This window comes from Trichoderma breve, assembly GCF_028502605.1.
Source record: "Trichoderma breve strain T069 chromosome 7 map unlocalized scaffold00008, whole genome shotgun sequence".
NCBI classification, from domain to species: domain Eukaryota; kingdom Fungi; phylum Ascomycota; class Sordariomycetes; order Hypocreales; family Hypocreaceae; genus Trichoderma; species Trichoderma breve.
In genome coordinates this window covers 1142385-1161100 of record NW_026611594.1, presented here as the reverse complement: position 1 = coordinate 1161100, position 18716 = coordinate 1142385, and the positions used below count along the sequence as shown (strand labels likewise).

Below are 18716 nucleotides of genomic sequence, written 5' to 3'. Positions count from 1 at the left end.
TCTTATAGAGTACTAGTGATACAGCGGTCAAAACCTACTGCTGGTATCATGATCTTCTTCTACTGTCGCTTCTCTCCTAATCGATTCCACTAGAATACCCTGAAAACATCAATTCATTCTATGTATACACTATATCGCTTCATGATACAAACTGCTTTGCCCTCTAACATCGCGTACGTTCAGGTAATGTCAGCTATCCGTCTAATCGCTGGTAACCCGCAGTGATCCCGTAAGTCGAATATCCCGACTACTCGCCCCAACAAATATTTTGTACTCTCCCTCCTGAATGACCCAGGACTGAGAAACCACATCCCAAACACTGAAATCTCTCTTTGTAAGCTCGAAGCGAACAGTTTCCGACTCTTGGGGAGATAAGAGGATCTTGTTGAACCCGCGCAGTTGTTTTGGTGGACTGTTTGGGATACCCAAGTAGAGCTGTGCGACTTCGTGTCCAGATACAGAACCGCTGTTGGTGATTGTCGCGGTAACTGTTGCGACATGTTGCCAGAGGCTATCACCGCTGCACTTGGACGAGCGAAGAGACTTTGATGCTCTGATAGAGAGAGATGGATATGCAAAAGCCGTATAACTGAGTCCATATCCAAACTCAAATCGTGGAGTAATGTATTTTGCATCAAAAGCGCGGTAATCGAGATATACACCCTCGGTGAAGTCGCACTGCGGATCAATATCATCTCCAGAACTGCGCGTGCACGGGGCGTACACCGAGTAATCGCTCTCATTCTTCGCAATTGTGTAGGGCAGCTTGCCAGAAAAGTTTACTTCGCCATAGAGTAGCTTCATAAGAGCCCTGCCACTGTCCTGGCCAGGGAGGTGGGCAATGATCGTGGCGGTGATATTGGGATGCTCGATCCATTGGTCAACTAGACGGACACCTGCGGCGTGTATCACGACAATAGTGTTGGCGCACTTGGATGCCACATTCTTAACAAGGCCATCGCTGAAATCATCATGTAAACCTTCGCGGTCCCAGCCCTCGGTTGCGATAGCATTGATGAAAACCAAGCAAGCATCAGAAGCAGCATTAACATCGGGGTTGAAAGAATCCAAGTCCCAATTCACCCATGTACCGTCTTTACGAGCACGGCGCTGGATAGCACTAAGAGGCTGAATTAATGTTAGCGATAAGGAACCCAGCTTTCGAACAGTGAAATCCACATACATCATCGATATACGCTGGCGAGTTTGCACCCGCCCTACCGCCAGTGACAATGGTGCCTCCCCTTGCCGCCTGATCAAAATGCGCTTCGTGGCCCAATGCAACTTTCTCCATCTCCGGAGATGAAGTGTATCCATGTGAGAACAAAAGATCAGTATTCTTAGTACGAGGGATTGTCGCGTCGTAACCGAAGACAGATATCATGGCGAGCTTCTTTTTAAATGGCAATGCCTTATTGTCATTCTTGACCAAGACGTGTCCTGCAATAGCACCCTCTAGAAGCACCGGCTCTGATGCGGGATCCCGTGCGTCTATTTGTTCATGGGGCTGGGTGAGCTCCTTGAGGCCAATACCCGGGATGGGAAATTTGTCACCATCTTGGCCGACCAAGTACCATGCAGCGATAATTCTTCGCGCACCAAAAGGTTAGCATAGGTGATTTGGAGGGGGGTTAAAAGAACTTACCGCGTCGCCATGTCAGTCACTCGATCTTCGCCGACGGTCCCATTCGCGATCGCATCGGTCAGGTTCTTGCCCCATGACCCTCCAAGAGGCATCACCATATCAAGCCCAGCGTTGGCACTTTGTATGTCGTGTTGAGCGTCCCAGTCAAGCATGACGAAACCCTCAAAACCCAGCTCGGTCTTGAGAATACCGTTCATGAGCTTGTCGTTCTTACATCCGTACGTGTTGTTGATCCTGTTGTAAGAGCACATGACAGACCCTACGCCAGCATGAACACTATCCATAAAAGGCCACAAATAGTACTCGTGTAATGTCTTATCATCAATGTTTGCAGAAACGGCTTCGACACCAAAGTACGGGCGCCTTAGAGTCTCTTGTTCGTTGGCAATAAAATGCTACAGTCCGTCGGTTAGCATTTTGCCTTGACGGCCCCAACAGTTGTATGGTTAGATCGTACCTTGATATTGGCAATTACACCGGCCTCCTGCATGCCAATTATTGTCTCTGCATTCAACTGGCCTGAGAGGTATGGGTCAACAGAGAATCCCTCCCAATTTCGACCACCGAGCGGTGTTCGTCCTAATGGGCCAGCATTGGGGCCGAGCGGTACATTGACTGACAAGCTTTGTTCTTAGTAAACGAGGATAGCAAACTGAAGGAATTCCATCCATAAGACACTTACCTCCCTTTACTTTAAACTCCTTGCCCATGTAGAACCCTCTTTCATACGTAAGGTTTCTATCCCAGCTCGCCCCAACATGGATTCCAGATGGATAAGAGTTGACCATGTCCGTTGCGCGAACTCCATTGCCGGCATCGTGAACACACATTCCAGGCCATCCCAGCCGAGGAACAGAGCCGGTGTTACCAGCACAGACGTTATCGCTGCGGTATCCACGCGTAATGTTGGCTCTTTCTTCTATTGTCATTTGCTGCACAAGCTTTTCGGCACGGCGGTATGCGTATGCCCATTGCCCATTTCCTTTACCTTGCGCTGGGTGTAAGTGTAAGTATCAGCTGTGGCTCCACCAAATAGCTCGATTAAAAATGACAAAAATGGCAAACTCACGCGTCAAAGGGATCTGTGGTGCATTTTCGGCTGCAACAGTGCCTGGGGGCAAGGCTGCTGCGGCGAGAAACAAGCTCGTGCAGCTGGATAACGCGTACAGCCGCATGGTCAGAGTTCAGGCCTTGCTCTGAGCTATTGACCGTTACAATCAAGCATGCAGAAGTTATTATCCCGGAGCACGCTGGGTTTAATATCTGGAGCAGGAGATCTTAGCCAAGCTCAAGTTTGAGCATCGTGATGAATGTAAGCTGGGGGCTGAGCTCCGTTCACCGCTGCGAAGCCGATGTTCCCCGACAAATAGGATCACGATCCGATGCGGGGACAAACATTGGTAGCTGTAAGAATCCCCCACCCTTGCATGGTGCAGCTCGTAGTGTGACAAATAACGCCAAACCATCTTCCCCCCACTCTGGGTTGTTGCGTCAAGCTGGGCATACAATCGAAAGGTCGAGCAGGTGTTGAATCTAGCGGAGAATCGGGGAATTTCCCCGGGCCTCCTTGCTTCAATGCTTTCTAAGGATGGCTGACGTATGTAATTTTGCACAATGGCCAATGTTTCTTCGTATCTCAATTCCTGATGATGGCTGGATTATGCTTGAGAAAATAGCCCTACTCCTCTTCTTCTTGTTTGATCCATGGCTGATACTGTCAATCCAAAAGGCATCGGCGAAACATGGTATATCCATTGGTCATTCCCGCGCTATGGTGATACGGCGGCAACGGCAGCAATTCAAGTGAAGGAAGGCGGAATATCGTTGGAACTGATGATGGTATTCAACATCTTCAAGGCATCTGCTTGTCCACTCCCGTAGAGATCTTGTTGAACCCATATTCTCCGTATGATCTGCTCTGTCGACGCCAGGTTGCTTAGCGGTCTCTCGGTTATCGCATTCTTCAAAGCCGAAAGGACCAATAATCTGTCGCTGTCGCTTTCCGCTTGTAGAGCCAACATGATCATGATAAAAGGTCGTTCGCACAATCCGAGATTGCTTAAAAGGTCGAGTGCTTCCTCAGCACTAGTGCGTGACAAGCGCGAATCAGCCAATGACCCTCGAACTACACGATCAAGATAAATGAGAACTGCAAGCTGATACATGCGAGCAATCGTGAGATAGCGTTTTCTGCTTCCGACGACATGGTAATCCTCTCTATCGATGCCGCTGCACAGCTGCTGGCCCATATCTCGGATCTGGCCTTCGAGGTTGTAAATGGCATGCGAATGGCTTTTCGATAAGTAGTCTGGATCATCCCGGTCTTTTATCAGGTCAATAGCTTGACTTAGGAATTCCATAAGCTCGAGCGAGCAACCGAGTGTGCTATGGATCTGGCCATTTCTTAGTTAACCGCTTCAACCAGGGATGAGATTTGAGGAGTACTACCGTATGGAAATGATCGAGAGACACAATCTTAGCGATGAGCATATCCCGCTGTGCAATCGCTACCATCTCTGGGGTGCGCTTTTGCCAATGCTGCAAACTAAATTTGTAAAGGACGTTGTGATAAAATACCCAGTCCAAGAGAACCGTATTTTCACCGTCAGTCTCACGACGGCCGTGATAGCTCGACTTGACGATGGTCATGCAGCCATCAAAATGAACGGACCAAACGGTTGTCTTGCCATTTGGACAAAGAACCTAATATTTCCACCAATATTCTATTAGCATACGAAACATACAACGTATACAATGGTAGGATCACCACAAACCTCGTATAAGCTTAAGAGCAAGCTTGCAGCAATAGCTTGAGCTCTGCACCTGGGATCCACAATCCGGTCGATTGCGCCTTGCAGTGCAGAGACGGCACGCATTTGATGCATCATAGCCTCATCTGGCATTCTGAGATAAAGATATGAAATCGCGTTCATGGCATAACGGACTGCAAGAGATGAAATGCCGTTGTCTGTGAGTGCCATCCGGCGGAGGAGGCCGCATACATCTTGTCGCAAATCGCCCCGGGAGGTAATAAGACGGACAGCAGACGATATCTCGGTGTCATCTAGCAAGCACATATTAATGAGAAAATTTATTTCATCTAGTGGTACTAGATAATACTCACATAAAGGGCGTTTATTACTCCCAAATCGGGGAAGCTGTGGCGAGCGGGTAGGCGATGGTATCCATACGCTCATCTTTTTGTTGTTGGCTGCACAGCAAGTGATCATCGTTAGTGTAGGTAGAAAATAGTATGGCGGTCATTCATATGGTCACTCACTGAGAGAATCTCGAAAATTTGTCTCATAGTAAAGCATGACGTCGACATTGGAGGTGTTTAGAAAGGCAAATGTATTTGCCCGATACTTCTGACTCCGAACTTGCACGGTCATCGCCCGGCGCTCATCGCCATCACGAGGCCATGATAGATTGTAATCGTACCCAGAGCAAATCTTCTTTCTTCTTTTACAAGAAGAGCAGACCGGCATCAGCCTATCGCAGGCAATCTTGCGATCTGAGAGCCGTTAGTTACAGCTAACATTGACATTTCACCATACGCAGGTGAGGGTTGACCCCCAAAGGGGCAGCTTGGGCGTACTTTTACAATTCAGGCATGATTTCTGCCCTCGAGGTTTGCTGATAGTAACATCTGAATCAGCCATGATGCCCCGCCGATCAGGTAGAATTGCTGTAGATTGGTGCATGTAGCTTCCAGAATGCTTGAAAGCTGAAGACATCATGCAGTGTTCTAGAACCACACAGTGTGTATTTCATGCCGAATGCCGAACTTTTAGGCGACTCCGGCACCCAACGAAGCTGCTATAGGTCACAGCATAAGTGTTTAATGCCGCTAATATTTGGAATCAGCACAGTGTGATAAAGAGATGACACATGCAGCCGGATGCACTGGAAGCTTGTGCTGACTTTGGCTTATGCGTGATGACGACCTGAAATGTCGCGTGGCGATTTATAATGCTTCAAGCCAGCAGCAATTTTTAAAAACAAATCAGGTACCTAGTAGAGACTTTAGATCTCTTCTGCCGTTGCATTTTATCTTCTGCAATAGAGAACATCGTCTGGCAAAAAGTGACTACGCAATGATCTATCACAAGCTGCCTCATTTTGGCAGAAAAACGGCCAGGCTGCTGTCGATGTTGCTGCGAGTGCACGTTTCTGCACAGCATCGATAAGCTCAGAAGCTCTCCAGAACAACTCTTCACAGCTTTCACTCAAGCACTGGATCCAAGCAAATTTCTGCCCCAAAACAATGAGCGCAATCCGGTCTGTTCAGTTATAGTTTCGGTGTCGGAACAACGCTATTCCAGCTCAGCAAAAAACTCTTTCTGAAGCTCATCATTTTTTGCACTAGCCAAAAGCATACCCCTCTATATCAAATCATTGCTTGCATCACATCACACGACTCATCTTTTGTGATCGCTCATTACTTCTTTATTGCCAGCAGTGCAATTAACGCATTTTTTTCTCAAAAGAGCATTGTCTCTTTGGATTGGCAGCAAATCTCACTTGATCGTTTCTGAATCACAGCTTGCCGATTTCTTTCCCTCATCCTCACTAGCCTCTTACTGAAATATCTCAGCATACAAAAAAAATCCACAAAAATGGCAGAGCAAGACGAAAGATGTCGAATCCTCGTCATGGCCTCTGGCAATGGCTCAAATTTCCAGGCATTAATAGATGGTGTCGCATCCGGCAGCATTCCCAACAGCAGAATTACTCGCCTGATAGTGAATCGTGGAAAGGCATACGCCACCACTCGAGCAGAGAAAGCAGGCATCCCATGGGAATATTTCAACCTCATCAGCAACGGATTTCTGGCCAAGGGAGAAAAGGATGAGGCAAAGACGGCTGAGGCAAGGAAGAAGTACGATGCCGCCCTGGCAGACAAGATTCTAGCCTTGGAAGAGAGGCCGCAATTGATCGTCCTGGCGGGCTGGATGTGGGTGTTTTCATCCGAGTTTCTACGGCCATTGGAAGAAGTAGGTATTCTTGTAATCAACTTACACCCAGCCTTACCTGGTAAGTTACACATGCAACCACAATCACGTGTATGTCTGCTGCAGCTGCTAATTTGAGTAGGTCAATTCGATGGTGCCCATGCAATTGAGCGTGCTTACGAGGACTTGAAAGCGGGAAAGATTACTCACACCGGCATCATGGTTCATTATGTCATTCAGGAAGTCGATAGAGGCGAGCCCATTCTTACCCAGGAAATCGGTTGGGATGGAGAAGAGCTCGATGCACTGGAAGCGAAGATTCATGCTCATGAACATGAGCTGATCGTGAAGGCGAGCGCAAAGGTAGTTGGAGAAATACTGAAGGGAGGGAAGAAATGAAAAAGTGTTTAAAATTTCATAAAAGAAAAAGAGAATCCTGTTGAAATCATCTGCTTATATAGAATTCGGACACCAAAAGATGAATGACAATATACAATATAGACAAAACACCTTTTCTTATGCCTCATGTAGCCGTCGTAGCTGTATCTATCTATCTAAGCGACTGCTGAAGCAGTATATAAACTAAGATATTAAGCAGAACTTCACAGTTTTCGACAATTCCTCCTACTATAATTCTCTTATTCATATATCCCTACCCGCTAACATCAAGCTTCCCTCCTACACCTACCGTATTACGTTCCGAACGCTTTATGGTCGCCTGACCGGTACGTTCTGATCTAGCTTGGTGTATGGAGCTGATTTGTTGAGTTGTTCCTTGATGCGGTTGCGTATGCGGTTTTGGTTATTTGTTGCGAGGGCTCCCTTGTCGCTGAAGATAGAGGAGAAGAGTCTATCTCCGGATTTCGTTAGGGTTGTTATTTTTCCCAGTCCCAGCTGTAAAGCGGGTATGTTATCTGTGGCCAGCTTGCCTGTGAATCTTTGTTTTTTCTTAGGAGTGAGTACGAGGGTGAATGTCTTGCCTTTGTCTGGGATCTGAGGGGTTGTCTCTTTGTTTTTGAGGGGTACCGTTTGCCCGGGGACGGTGGTGTTGCTTTTGTTTAGGTTCCCGGTCGCTTTGGATACGGAATTTATTGCTTTGGGGTCACCGAGGGGGCTGTTAAAGATCGTTGATGAAGTTGTTTTGCTTGATAACTAATTAAACAGAGTGGTTTTGAGTGAGGGGGTACCCAAAAGGTGGGGTTCCTGTAGGTGTAGGAGGGAAGCTTGACAACTGGCCCTTTATTTTATATTTTTAATAGATATAGTAGCTGTTATTGGTTACTTCTAAAGATTTATATTACCTCCTAGGGATAAGGTAGAGTTATTAACTAAAGGAGGGAGTATCGGGATTTTTCCGCGGCTGGTAGATGACGTCAAGGTTTAGGGTTACAATAGATCCTGCTGTTGGCTGCAATTCCCTCAATGCAAAAGTCCTGCTGTTAGCTGTATAGTATGATAATACTGCTGTTAGTTATATATATACCGCAGTTAGCTGTAGGTATCATAAGATAATGCTGCTGTTAGTTACATATACTGCAGTTAGCTGTAAGTATCGTAAGATAATGCTGCTGTTAGTTATATATACTGCAGTTAGCTGTAAGTATATTAATAAAATAGTGTAGTATATTACAAGGGGTAATACTAAAGTAATTAAGTGGTATTGATATAACTATATAAGCATCAGCTAACTTACTATTGTATCTTTGCCCTCTTGTATTTTATCAATCATTTTATCAATCTACGTTTTAGCTTAAATCTATCGATTTATAAGCCTGATCTATTATGAAACCATTTGGAATTTGGTTTCTTACTTATCTTATGGCGTCTTCCACAGCAAAGGAAACTCCACCATTTAACCCAGATGTCCCTAATCCCGGTTATATTGGAACACGAGATATTCTATATCAACCGCCCAATGCGCCTAAGCCTCAACCTAAGTACATTGCTGTACCAAACGAATATACACTGGATCAAATCAAACATGTTGACCTTGCGGGAATGATTATTAAATTTGACAATGGTCAAGATTGGAAGGTTATTGGAGGAAAGCGATTACTTCGCCATCCTCAAGCAATTGCCGATGAGGCAGCAGCTTATGATAAAAAGCACGGTGGTGTTGGGAGGGTACCATTATCCAAGTACCCAATGATGTCATCGCCTCAAGAGCTTGATGAGATCTTGGCAACAATGCCCTCTTTCGATGAATTGTATAGGGATTTTCACACACGACAGGATACACAGCAGAAACAGGATAAGGAGTCGCTACTATTACGAACCTCTAGCGGATGTCACTCGAAATTATGCTGGTATGAGGGTGATTGCCGGGCTAACTCAAATGCATATGGAGTCTGCGACAACTGTGTAAATCACGGTTGTTCGTGGTATCCTATGCGGCCAAATGCAATTTGCCAAAAATGTCCGCCTCCCTGGTAGAACTGTAAAGCATTTTTGGTATGAGGGCTATAGTATAATAAACTGAGTTCTGTGACGAACCGGGTTCCTAAAGTGATAAAATTCATTATTACATTTAACCTGCTAGCTACATAATAAAATCACCTACAGCACCCTGCTAGCTCTATGTAACAAGCTGAGCTCCTATAGGTTGTTATAGAAGGAATTCCCAAGGGATAAACCTGTACTAGGTTTATGTTAGCGGATAGGCTTAGGCTAAACTGGCAGGCAATCGTATAAGGAATAATAATAAGTATTCCCACAACTGTAGAAGATATTCTGGAAATATAATCAAGCGTTGTTCTGTATTTATAACTGGCTATCTAACTATTCTAGATGAGCGTAGAGAATGGAAGTTATATATCCAGCTGTGCTATACTAGATCGACGAATGTTTTATCGATCTGTTCGTGGATCGATTTTTATTTTATTGATCCTGCGTTGGATCGAGAGAATGTTTCTTTCTTCATTGTCCTCTTCATAAGTATTTAGCTAACGGTGATAGTGGCCGAGCCAGAGCTAAAGTAGCCCTCCACGGCAACAATTTGGTAGTTGAGCTGGCCCAGGGTCAAGCCGTGAGAAGCCCATGCGTTGAAGTGGTTCGCGACGGTAACGGAGCCGCTGGAGCGGTGGCTGCGGCGGATGGACCAGTACTGGTCAAACGTGGCGGTACCGTCAATGGATGGCTGGTTTACGCGCGTGGTTCGGTAAATGTCGTAGGTACTACCGTCGCTGGTCACCTCGCCCAGTTTAGTGGCGCCGGTGGACGGGTAATAGGTACCAAAGTTCTCAACAATGTAGTACTCAATCAGAGGGTTGCGAGACCAGCCGTAGACGGAGAGGTAACTGTTTCCGCTGGGGTTGTAGTCGCCGGAAAAGCTAATGACCCTAGTATGCCACCTAGTACCAGTTTTCTCACGTAACGTGAACCTAAACAACAAGGTCAGATAGTCGTATTTCATACCTAGAGCTGCTGCCGGGGTTCCATCCCTTGCCGGCAACGAAGTTGCCGCCGTTCTGCCAGGTAACGCTGTACTGACCAGCTGGTCCATTTGTGTAGGTCACTGGAGCACCTCCATCAGTCCAGAAGGAGTAGAAGTAACCGTTGTTGGTGCCCTCTCCAGGCTCGACTGACTGACGCTTCTCGAGCATCTCGGGGTTGCTGGGGGCGGCCCAGACTCCGGCGACGGCAGCAATGCCAACAAAGAGGTTGGTGAAAGAGACCATTATGTAAAACTTATTGATAAGAGGCTTATTGGTAAGAGGCTGTCTGTGTAGCTGAGATAGGATTGTTTGCTAACTCTCGTTTAATTATCTGGAGGTCTGGAGGCTGCCTTTTAAGTCTTTTCAAGTGTGTATAAGTGCTAGAACTCTCCATGTTCGTATAACTGGATGCATCATTTTATTCTGTACGTCTACTCCGCTTGTCCGGGTAAATCCTCTTTGATGAAGAAGGCAAGTCAGTTTATTGTGTCATAGTATATCAGTATATGGTGTTTTCTCTTGCATATCGTCGACTTGTTCAGCTCATGTATCGTCCTCGCAATTCGAGACTGTAATGACCGGCTAATTACGACTTGGCATCCGCTGGCATCGAAGTAATCGTCCTCAACCCCGATTGGACACATCAGGGGACGTGTTCCACGTGGGGAATCTCCTTCGCATTAAGCACGCTCCATTGCGTAGCGCTGATGTGCAATCTGGAAAACGGCCCGGCACCTTTCAAGGCTAATTATGTGCCGCCGTGGTATTTCTAAATCGGTTCGTGATCTGCGGGGATATCAGACGGCATGATGCAGCTCGCTTACCGGCTATATCAGAAAGATGTTGCTGGTCGTGGCGATGCAGGCAAGCGGTTTGCAAAATAAGCTGGACCGCAAAATGAATATACACATACAGCAGCAAAACAAGACCATCTTTTCCATCTAATAGCCGGTTATCTTCTCTTCTAATTATAATACAGCTTTCAACCGGTCTGGCATAGAGTCTACGAGGTTCTTTATAGTCTGTATATCGAGATTTTCCCAAGCTTCCTTTGCATCAGCAACTAGGTCTTACCGGTTATTGTATGGCAGGCTTTCTATTATTCCTGCCGGAATCCTTTATACATTTTTAATTGGCGATAGATCTGGGCTGCCTGCGGTATTGTAAAAATGACGAATCTTTTCCTTCTTCTTATAGGCTTTAACGATCTTTGACCGATGAGCTGAATCGCGGTCTCCTTCTAGAATAAAAGCCATCCCTTGGTCTGGCTACGGTTTAACGATCTTCTTGAGAATATGATCATGATAGTAGGTGGCAGCCGTCTTCCCGTTGTTGTTGGTTGAGATCCGATAGTCGTAGAGATCGCTTTTGAAGTTATACCCAATCGCGCCCCAGAAATAGGCGTTGAAACGTTCCTCTTCCTTAAGCCTTGGGCTCGGCTGCTCGTAAAGACAGTCTGGGCAGTATCTCTCGCCTGGCTTCCTAAGGATATGGACCTGGCGATCGTCACCGCAAGAAGCGTAATATTCATCGGAATAGACGATATCGCGATAATACTCTTTGGCTGGCCTCTTCTCGAGAGACTTGCGGGCAAATTCCACGTGTTGCTCAGCGTGATGACGGGAAACGAAGGCCCTAGGGCAAGCAATACACTTCCGCCAATGCCGTATGCCAAGGGCTCGTTAGATCGTTTAAGGATATACTTCCTTATCTATTCCAACTGCTGGAAGCAGCTGGGAATAGATCAGACGGCGAGCTTCAAAGCCTTCTGACCAAAGCAGCTTTTCAATCTTATTCAAGTCTGCGTTTAAGAGGATTTTCTTCCCGCCGCAAGTCTCTTTACAAGCGTTATAAAAAGTCCTATTAAACGACTTAACTATCTCAAAGCCACGGGTATAGCTAACTTGGCAAGTCTCGAAGATCTCGTTGTAGGAAAAGTCATAACCGTAGCGTTCCTTTTGCCGTTGGGCAAAAGCAACAGCGCCTTTGACCTGGGCCTTTTTGGAGTATTGTAATAATAGAAATGAACTTTAGCCTAATGGGCTATCTTTACCAGATATTCCACAACTAGACAACCTCGCGTATCCACCAGAATCCTCTTTCACTCCAGAGCTTTATATACTTGAGCTTCTACAGCAGCCCATAACCCAACAACTTTGGCATCTCCAAAGGGAAGGATCTGGGTGCAAACCATCCCAGCCACGCCCTTTTCACGATCACACCACCACCACAAGTTTGCCAGTCCAGCCCAGTGAACTGTTGCTTTAGACCTTCCAGTGCCGCTGCTATTCGCCATCATGAAAGTCAAACCCCATCCCTGTGGTGCACCTCCTTGCACAGCATACAGCTCGTCAATAGCACTGGTTAGTTCCGGTTTAGCAGCGGGGATACTTTGACGACTGAAGTTCGGGAACTGTGGGATCTGATTACGGAACATCTCTTCCACAGTATCTTTGCGCAATAGTTGGCTTCCAGTGCGGGGGCAAGTGCCGTCGTTCAATAACACTGCCAATACCTCTGTGTGACTAGCTTAGTTGCTGTTTTGCAAGCTAAAATATGTATGAAGCTGACGGGGAAATACACGACTTACTGCAATATTCCTGGGGCTTTGCAAACATGCCAGCGCCACCGCTGTTAAACACTCGGCGTGTCTCGGACTCGTCATCTGGATTGACGACTAACGGGATTCGATTCAGATGATCTCGTGGTCGTATTTTTCCATCTGCATCTCTAGAGTGCATATATGCAAGACGATTTCGCATGTCTTTATCAGGGATCATGGACATATCTTTGATACCGAGAGGCTGGAATACATGCTTCTGCAAATATGCGTTAAGACTAAGTTTGGTAATGCGTTCGACTGCTATTCCGGCCCAATCGATGCCCGTCTAAATGGAGGCATTATATTAGCCACTTTATCGTATACCAATCGAACAAAAGCTCCTGCTTTTCAACACATAAAAAATGGTCGTCGAAACTTACACCATATTCCCATCCTTCTCCAGGCTGAAATAGCAAAGGAAGAGAAGTAATGTCTTCAATTCGCCCAGAAAACTCTTCTCCCCCAACTGGAAAAGTCCAATTTCTAAGCCGCTCGTTGAAGAAAGTGTAGCCAAATCCAGAAGCATGAGTCAAAAGCATCCGAAGGGTAATTTTCTTGTTTTTGGCTTCCAAAGTTCCATCTTCACGCAACACTTTCATCTCTTTCAGCTCATGAAGAACGTTTTCAAGATGCTCGCCATCATCCAGCTTCAAGGTCCCCTGCTCCACAAGTTGCATGCAAGCAATTCCGGTTAGCAACTTGGTACAAGATGCAATCCAAAACACTGTGTCTAGAGTCATTGGGTCATTTGATGCCAAGCCTCGCTGACCAGCTGAGTGTGCAAACAATTCTTCGCCATTTTTGTCAATGACTACAACTGTAGCACCAGGGATATCATTTTGGGGGTCGCTACAGGCTTTGTCGACTGTATCTTGAAGTTTAGACAGAGTTTGAGCATCGAGAGGCATGTTGGCAGCTGAAAGGTGGATAAAGAGGGAAATGTTTGTCTGTGCTTTGCATATCGGCCAAGGGACATGCCGCCTTTTTGTGGTTTTTGTTGCATTCGGTTGTACGTAATGTCCGCTTGCGTAACATTGTAATTTCATGTCCAGGGTTCTGTACACCTTCGCCACGCCTCTCTGCGAGTCTTATGATCAAGCACCGCGACACGTATCCATGTCTTGGTGCGCCTCCGCATCTTGATGCGACACGTATTCTTGTTTCAGTCCTTCTTTGCATATTGCGTGCCGTTCCGAGTGCATGAATCCCCTCTTTTCATTCCGATCTACCAGTTAATTTGTTGCAACCCCCAAAAGAATGTAACATTATCCGCTCAACAGTCGGATGCAGGGATTATTTTGAGGTAGGCAGCGAAGACACTTGACGCCACCATCAGTATGTGTTATGAGCTGGCTTGTGGCGGAACGCCAAATGCAGGGAGTTATCAGTTGTCATGAGGTAACAAGATAACACAAGATTGAATTGCATTTAAACAGTGCCCTCAACTACCCTCAACTGCACACCCAACTTATGCAGCACTCGAGTAAGATCTTTCTATACTTTCTATTGGAGCTCTAACTTGCAATCTATATTCCGCCATTATGGGTGAAAACTTTCCATCAGAGTCTAAGAAGTTCAACACTGAGCTTAGGGACTATTCAGTATCACACGCTGATAAAACTGGTCCTTATGCGGACAATCTCGATGTTGACGCAATTGTCGTTGGAGCAGGCTTCGGTATGGTGAACCAGTTTTGGTGTTAACATTTATATACATTGCTAATGTCGTTACTCCTACCCCCCATAGCCGGCATATTCATGCTCAAAACTCTACGTGATCGCGGGTTAAAGACGTACATCTTTGAAGCTGGTAATGACACTGGTGGTACTTGGCGTTGGAATTGCTATCCAGGTGCTTGTGTCGACTCTGAGGTGCCCGAGTACGAATTTTCCTGGCCTGAAGTATGGAAGACCTGGAATTGGCCGACCAACTATCCCAATTACGAGAATCTACGAGCATACTTTGATCATGTTGATAAGGTGATTGGAGTGAAGAAAGATTGCTCTTTCAATACAGTCGTCGTTGGAGCTCACTTCGACGAAACTGAGGGCAAATGGAACATACGTACAGAAGATGGTCGCACATCAAAGGCCAAGTACCTTGTCCTGGGCACTGGGTTTGTAAGTATTTAATTTGTCATACATCGGCCTTTTGGTCTTTGACCCTGGACTAATCCTGGAAATATTACAGGCTGCGAAGAGATATATCCCGGATTGGCCTGGAATGAACAAATTCAAGGGCGTGATTCATCATTCTTCGTTTTGGCCCGACGAAGAAATAAACGTCATCGGCAAAAAATGCGCTGTTATCGGCACGGGAGCATCTGGTGTGCAAATCGTCCAGGCCTGGGGCCCGGAAGCTGGAGAAGTGAAAGTTTTCCAACGCACTCCCAACCTTGCTGTTCCAATGCGTAAGCAAAATCTTACCGTTGACGAGCAAGAAAAAGCCAAGAAGTATTACCCAGAGTTATTCAAATTTCGCGAAACGAGTTTTGCGGGCTTCCACTATGATTGGGCTGAGAAAAGCACGTTTGACGACACTCCGGAGGACCGTGAAGCGTTTTACGAAAAAGTGTGGAACGACGGCGGATTCCGATACTGGGTCGCCCTCTACAAAGACACTCTCCTCAACGCCAAGGCAAACAAAGAGGCATACAACTTTTGGGCAAAGAAAACCCGAGCCCGAATTGATGATCCGAAAAAACGCGATGTTCTTGCTCCACTTGACATGCCTCATTATTTCGGAATCAAGCGACCATGTCTAGAGTATAGCTACTACGAACAATTCAACAGACCAAACGTTGATGTAGTAGATATCAGCAACAATGCTATAAAGGATATTGATGAAACAGGTATCGTCCTTGAAGATGGAACACATCATGAGTTTGACGTTATTGCTGTGGCAACTGGCTTTGTGAGTATTCACTAAAATTGTTTCACTATGATCAGCATCGCAATTCTAACATATTCTCAACAGGATGTTGTAACTGGAGGTACAGTCTTCTATTAAAAGAATACCGACAATTCTCCAGTGCAATGATTGGCTAATTTCTCATAGTAATGACCCAACTAGGACTTGAAAGCGTATCCAAGACCAAGCTTGAAGAAGAATGGCTTCCTGGCGCTCAAACATACTTGGGGCTCACCGTCAGCGGATATCCCAACATGTTCCACATCTACGGTCCCCAAGCTCCGACACTTCTTAGCAACGGTCCAACTACTGTAGAGGTACAGGGCCGATGGATCGCTGACTGCATCCAAAAGATGGAGAAAAATAACATCAAGTACATAAATCCGAAGCGCGAGGCGTCTATCGCCTGGAAGAAAGAAATTGTCGCCGCCAACGACCAGACACTATTCCCAACCACGAGATCGACGTATATGGGTGGAAGCATCCCTGGCAAAGTATATGAACCAGTGTGTTTCTCGAGAGGAATTCCGACGTATGCGAAATTGATTCGTGGAGCGCTTGACGATATGTCAGGCTTTGACGTGGTTTCCAACTGAAAGACAGCAGTGACAGACTGTTTTATGGTTATCATATCTGGATCATATTATCAAATATCTTGATTACTACTAGTACCTATGAGATACTTAGGCGACCAGGAGAATAAAAGACTATCCCCCCTAGAAGAATAGTTCAAGTGTTGCGTAGTCGAATGGAGTCATTCGTCTAGCGAGATTAGCTGAGGCCATAGGGGACCATCGGTGAATACTAGAATGATCATGGTTTGTGGAAGCATGGAAGTAAACCTTATGGGAATGACAAATGTAAATGCTGCTTCGTACCTGATTAAGGCGTTGTTTTTACGTCGGCCCCCATAGTCCTGGCACCCCAGGGAGCCACTTCCGGTCTCCATTTCATATCAATATTATATCATTTACTCATGAAGTACAGTGTAGAGTGCCTGAGGAAATACTCAACACCTTTCAGGCCCAAGGCACACACCCAGAGCGAGGCTATCGCTGAGCATCCTGATTCTACCGTAAACAAAGGCACGCAATCCAGAGGCATCATCGGCGGGGTCTGAAGGTTTCCAATTGAATCAGTCAGACTCAATTGCGAATACCCGGTCGGGTATCCATTATCCTATCGACTTCAGTTCAGTCGTAGCCGCGCGCCATCGCTGGTGGCGCCATTGTGACCTCGGCGTTTCAATGCTATGGCCCGCTTCCTGGCCTCTCAACCCCGCAAGTTGCAGACATGGTCTTGAGTATGTTTGAACTTTTGAAGATCTGTTTCTTTGTTGTGATTCATCATGATTGGCCGGCTCTCTTTCACTATTTCTGCACATGTGATTTAGCATTCTGTACAAATGCCGGCTGCGTTGACATGTACGGAACAGAACTTTTACATCTTCAATTATTCCCCTCAACATACTCCAGCTCTCTTGTCCTTCATCTGCCGCTTCGCTCAGTGTACCAGCTGGATCTTCTACCAAATTAACATAATTAAGTGCAACTAAAACAGCTTCTACGAATCTCGTGGAAATCCACAATGACACTCTCTGTTGAGGGAAAATACGCGATTATCACAGGCGGTGGCGCAGGTACAACATCACCACCACTACCACAAGAAAATTTCCGCATCGTCTCTTGAATAACGCAGCTAAAATCCAACTATAGGCATCAATCTCGCCTTCGCTCGCCTCCTCCTTAGTAAAGGCTGCTCAGTCATAATTGGGGATCTCAGGCTCACGCTTGAAGTTCAAGATGTCTTGAACGAGTATCCCCAGACCAATTTAGATAAAGGTCAACCCGCCGCGATATTTTCCAAAGTCGATGTAGTCTCGTGGCGGCAGCTCACATCGTTCTGGGAATTTGGACTTGGAGTATTTCCAAGGATTGACATTGTCATACCTGGTGCTGGGTTATATGAGCCGCCGTGGTCTAGCTTTTGGCAACCTCCTCGCACAGAGACAAACCTACATTCTGCATCTCTCGACCTTGCGGATGCTGAGCCGGGACACTATGCGATCTTAGACGTCAATCTAACTGCCCCTATACGTCTAAGCCAGTTGGCCATGGGATATTGGACACGTAACAAGTTACCTGGCTGTATCGTCCACCTTGGAAGCATCGCCGGATACATTTCAGGTCCAGCTACACCTTTATACTACGCTAGCAAGCATGGTCTTCACGGCTTTGTGAAGTCTTTAGGCGACCTACGCGATCAACTAGGCATTCGAATCAGCGCAATCGCCCCTGCACCTGTACTGGTAAGTTGCATATGTTGTTACGACATGCGCCTCATGAGATATAAGTAACTAGAGGAGTAAATGGACGAGACTGACTTACTTGTAGACTGCCTTGTGGAATAGCGACGAAGCCCGACTGAATACTTTAATGAAAGATGCGACGTTTGTTGCTATGGAAGAGGTCACGGCGGCCATGTACGAACTTGTCGTTAATGAAGAATATGGCAATGGAACGATATTGGAAGTTACAGCCGGTGCAACAAGAGTTGTCCCTAAATTTAATGCGCCTCCTCCAATTGCTGGGTCATTGGGAGCGCCAAACGCGAAACTCTATTACGACCAACTATTCGGTGATCTAAAGACAAATGGTTTGCAAACATAGACACGAAATGGTTGCTTCTGGGTTGTTGAAGAAGGATATCTTCAAAGAGTATCAACCAGATGTACAAATGTCAATGATTCATAGCGTAAATTAAGAAATTGGCTATTCCGCGCCTCATTTTACTATCCAGAACTAATTCTCGAAACTGGGACTGGTGAATCTTGCCAGATACGGAGTAACTATAGCTATAATAGCAGATGTTGAAGGCAGAGACTAGAAGAAAAAAGAGGTAGTAGCAGAAAGTAGTAACAGTAGCAGATACTTAAGGAACCGAGTACTTCGTACCTACATCATACGTGTAGTAGTAACTGAACAATATTTCTTCACTCTTGTTCTGTCACTTGAACTCCGCGCGATCACTGAGGCACTGAATAGATAGTCCTAAGCCTGGGCTTAAGTTTGATTATCTACGATTACAGGCATTGTCGTCTGCCATTAACCGTGAAAACGAGGTCAAGGCCAGCCTCAATTTAAGTTCGCCAATACCGAGATCTCTAATCA

The 18716-nt window shown here is 46.1% G+C and overlaps 7 protein-coding genes across 7 annotated transcripts; 3 read left to right on the top strand and 4 right to left on the bottom strand.

The window, feature by feature from the left end:
- Window positions 1-201: 201 nt before the first annotated feature.
- T069G_11461 (fibronectin type III-like domain-containing protein) lies at window positions 202-2820 on the bottom strand (the record flags this gene model as incomplete). Its single annotated transcript, XM_056178666.1, has 6 exons — window positions 202-1128; window positions 1184-1589; window positions 1646-2040; window positions 2103-2260; window positions 2328-2639; window positions 2715-2820. 6 exons carry the CDS (start codon window positions 2818-2820, stop codon window positions 202-204), a joined length of 2304 nt encoding a protein of 767 aa, XP_056023540.1.
- A 624-nt stretch (window positions 2821-3444) lies between these two features.
- On the bottom strand, window positions 3445-5307 carry T069G_11460 (fungal specific transcription factor domain-containing protein; the record flags this gene model as incomplete). Its single annotated transcript, XM_056178665.1, has 7 exons — window positions 3445-3801; window positions 3850-4038; window positions 4094-4279; window positions 4420-4709; window positions 4770-4856; window positions 4926-5159; window positions 5244-5307. The coding sequence occupies 7 exons, from the start codon at window positions 5305-5307 to the stop codon at window positions 3445-3447; spliced, it is 1407 nt and encodes a 468-aa protein (XP_056023539.1).
- A 957-nt stretch (window positions 5308-6264) lies between these two features.
- T069G_11459 (formyl transferase domain-containing protein) lies at window positions 6265-6999 on the top strand (the record flags this gene model as incomplete). Its single annotated transcript, XM_056178664.1, has 2 exons — window positions 6265-6682; window positions 6743-6999. The coding sequence occupies 2 exons, from the start codon at window positions 6265-6267 to the stop codon at window positions 6997-6999; spliced, it is 675 nt and encodes a 224-aa protein (XP_056023538.1).
- Window positions 7000-9538: 2539 nt separating this feature from the next.
- On the bottom strand, window positions 9539-10277 carry T069G_11458 (glycosyl hydrolases family 11 domain-containing protein; the record flags this gene model as incomplete). Its single annotated transcript, XM_056178663.1, has 2 exons — window positions 9539-9938; window positions 10015-10277. 2 exons carry the CDS (start codon window positions 10275-10277, stop codon window positions 9539-9541), a joined length of 663 nt encoding a protein of 220 aa, XP_056023537.1.
- Window positions 10278-11302: 1025 nt separating this feature from the next.
- Window positions 11303-13544, bottom strand: T069G_11457 (beta-lactamase domain-containing protein; the record flags this gene model as incomplete). Its single annotated transcript, XM_056178662.1, has 5 exons — window positions 11303-11669; window positions 11808-12031; window positions 12157-12551; window positions 12625-12922; window positions 13017-13544. The coding sequence occupies 5 exons, from the start codon at window positions 13542-13544 to the stop codon at window positions 11303-11305; spliced, it is 1812 nt and encodes a 603-aa protein (XP_056023536.1).
- Window positions 13545-14177: 633 nt separating this feature from the next.
- On the top strand, window positions 14178-16142 carry T069G_11456 (flavin-binding monooxygenase-like domain-containing protein; the record flags this gene model as incomplete). Its single annotated transcript, XM_056178661.1, has 5 exons — window positions 14178-14313; window positions 14383-14756; window positions 14827-15549; window positions 15613-15628; window positions 15694-16142. 5 exons carry the CDS (start codon window positions 14178-14180, stop codon window positions 16140-16142), a joined length of 1698 nt encoding a protein of 565 aa, XP_056023535.1.
- Window positions 16143-17133: 991 nt separating this feature from the next.
- T069G_11455 (short chain dehydrogenase domain-containing protein) lies at window positions 17134-18215 on the top strand (the record flags this gene model as incomplete). Its single annotated transcript, XM_056178660.1, has 3 exons — window positions 17134-17185; window positions 17262-17854; window positions 17940-18215. The coding sequence occupies 3 exons, from the start codon at window positions 17134-17136 to the stop codon at window positions 18213-18215; spliced, it is 921 nt and encodes a 306-aa protein (XP_056023534.1).
- Window positions 18216-18716: the final 501 nt, after the last annotated feature.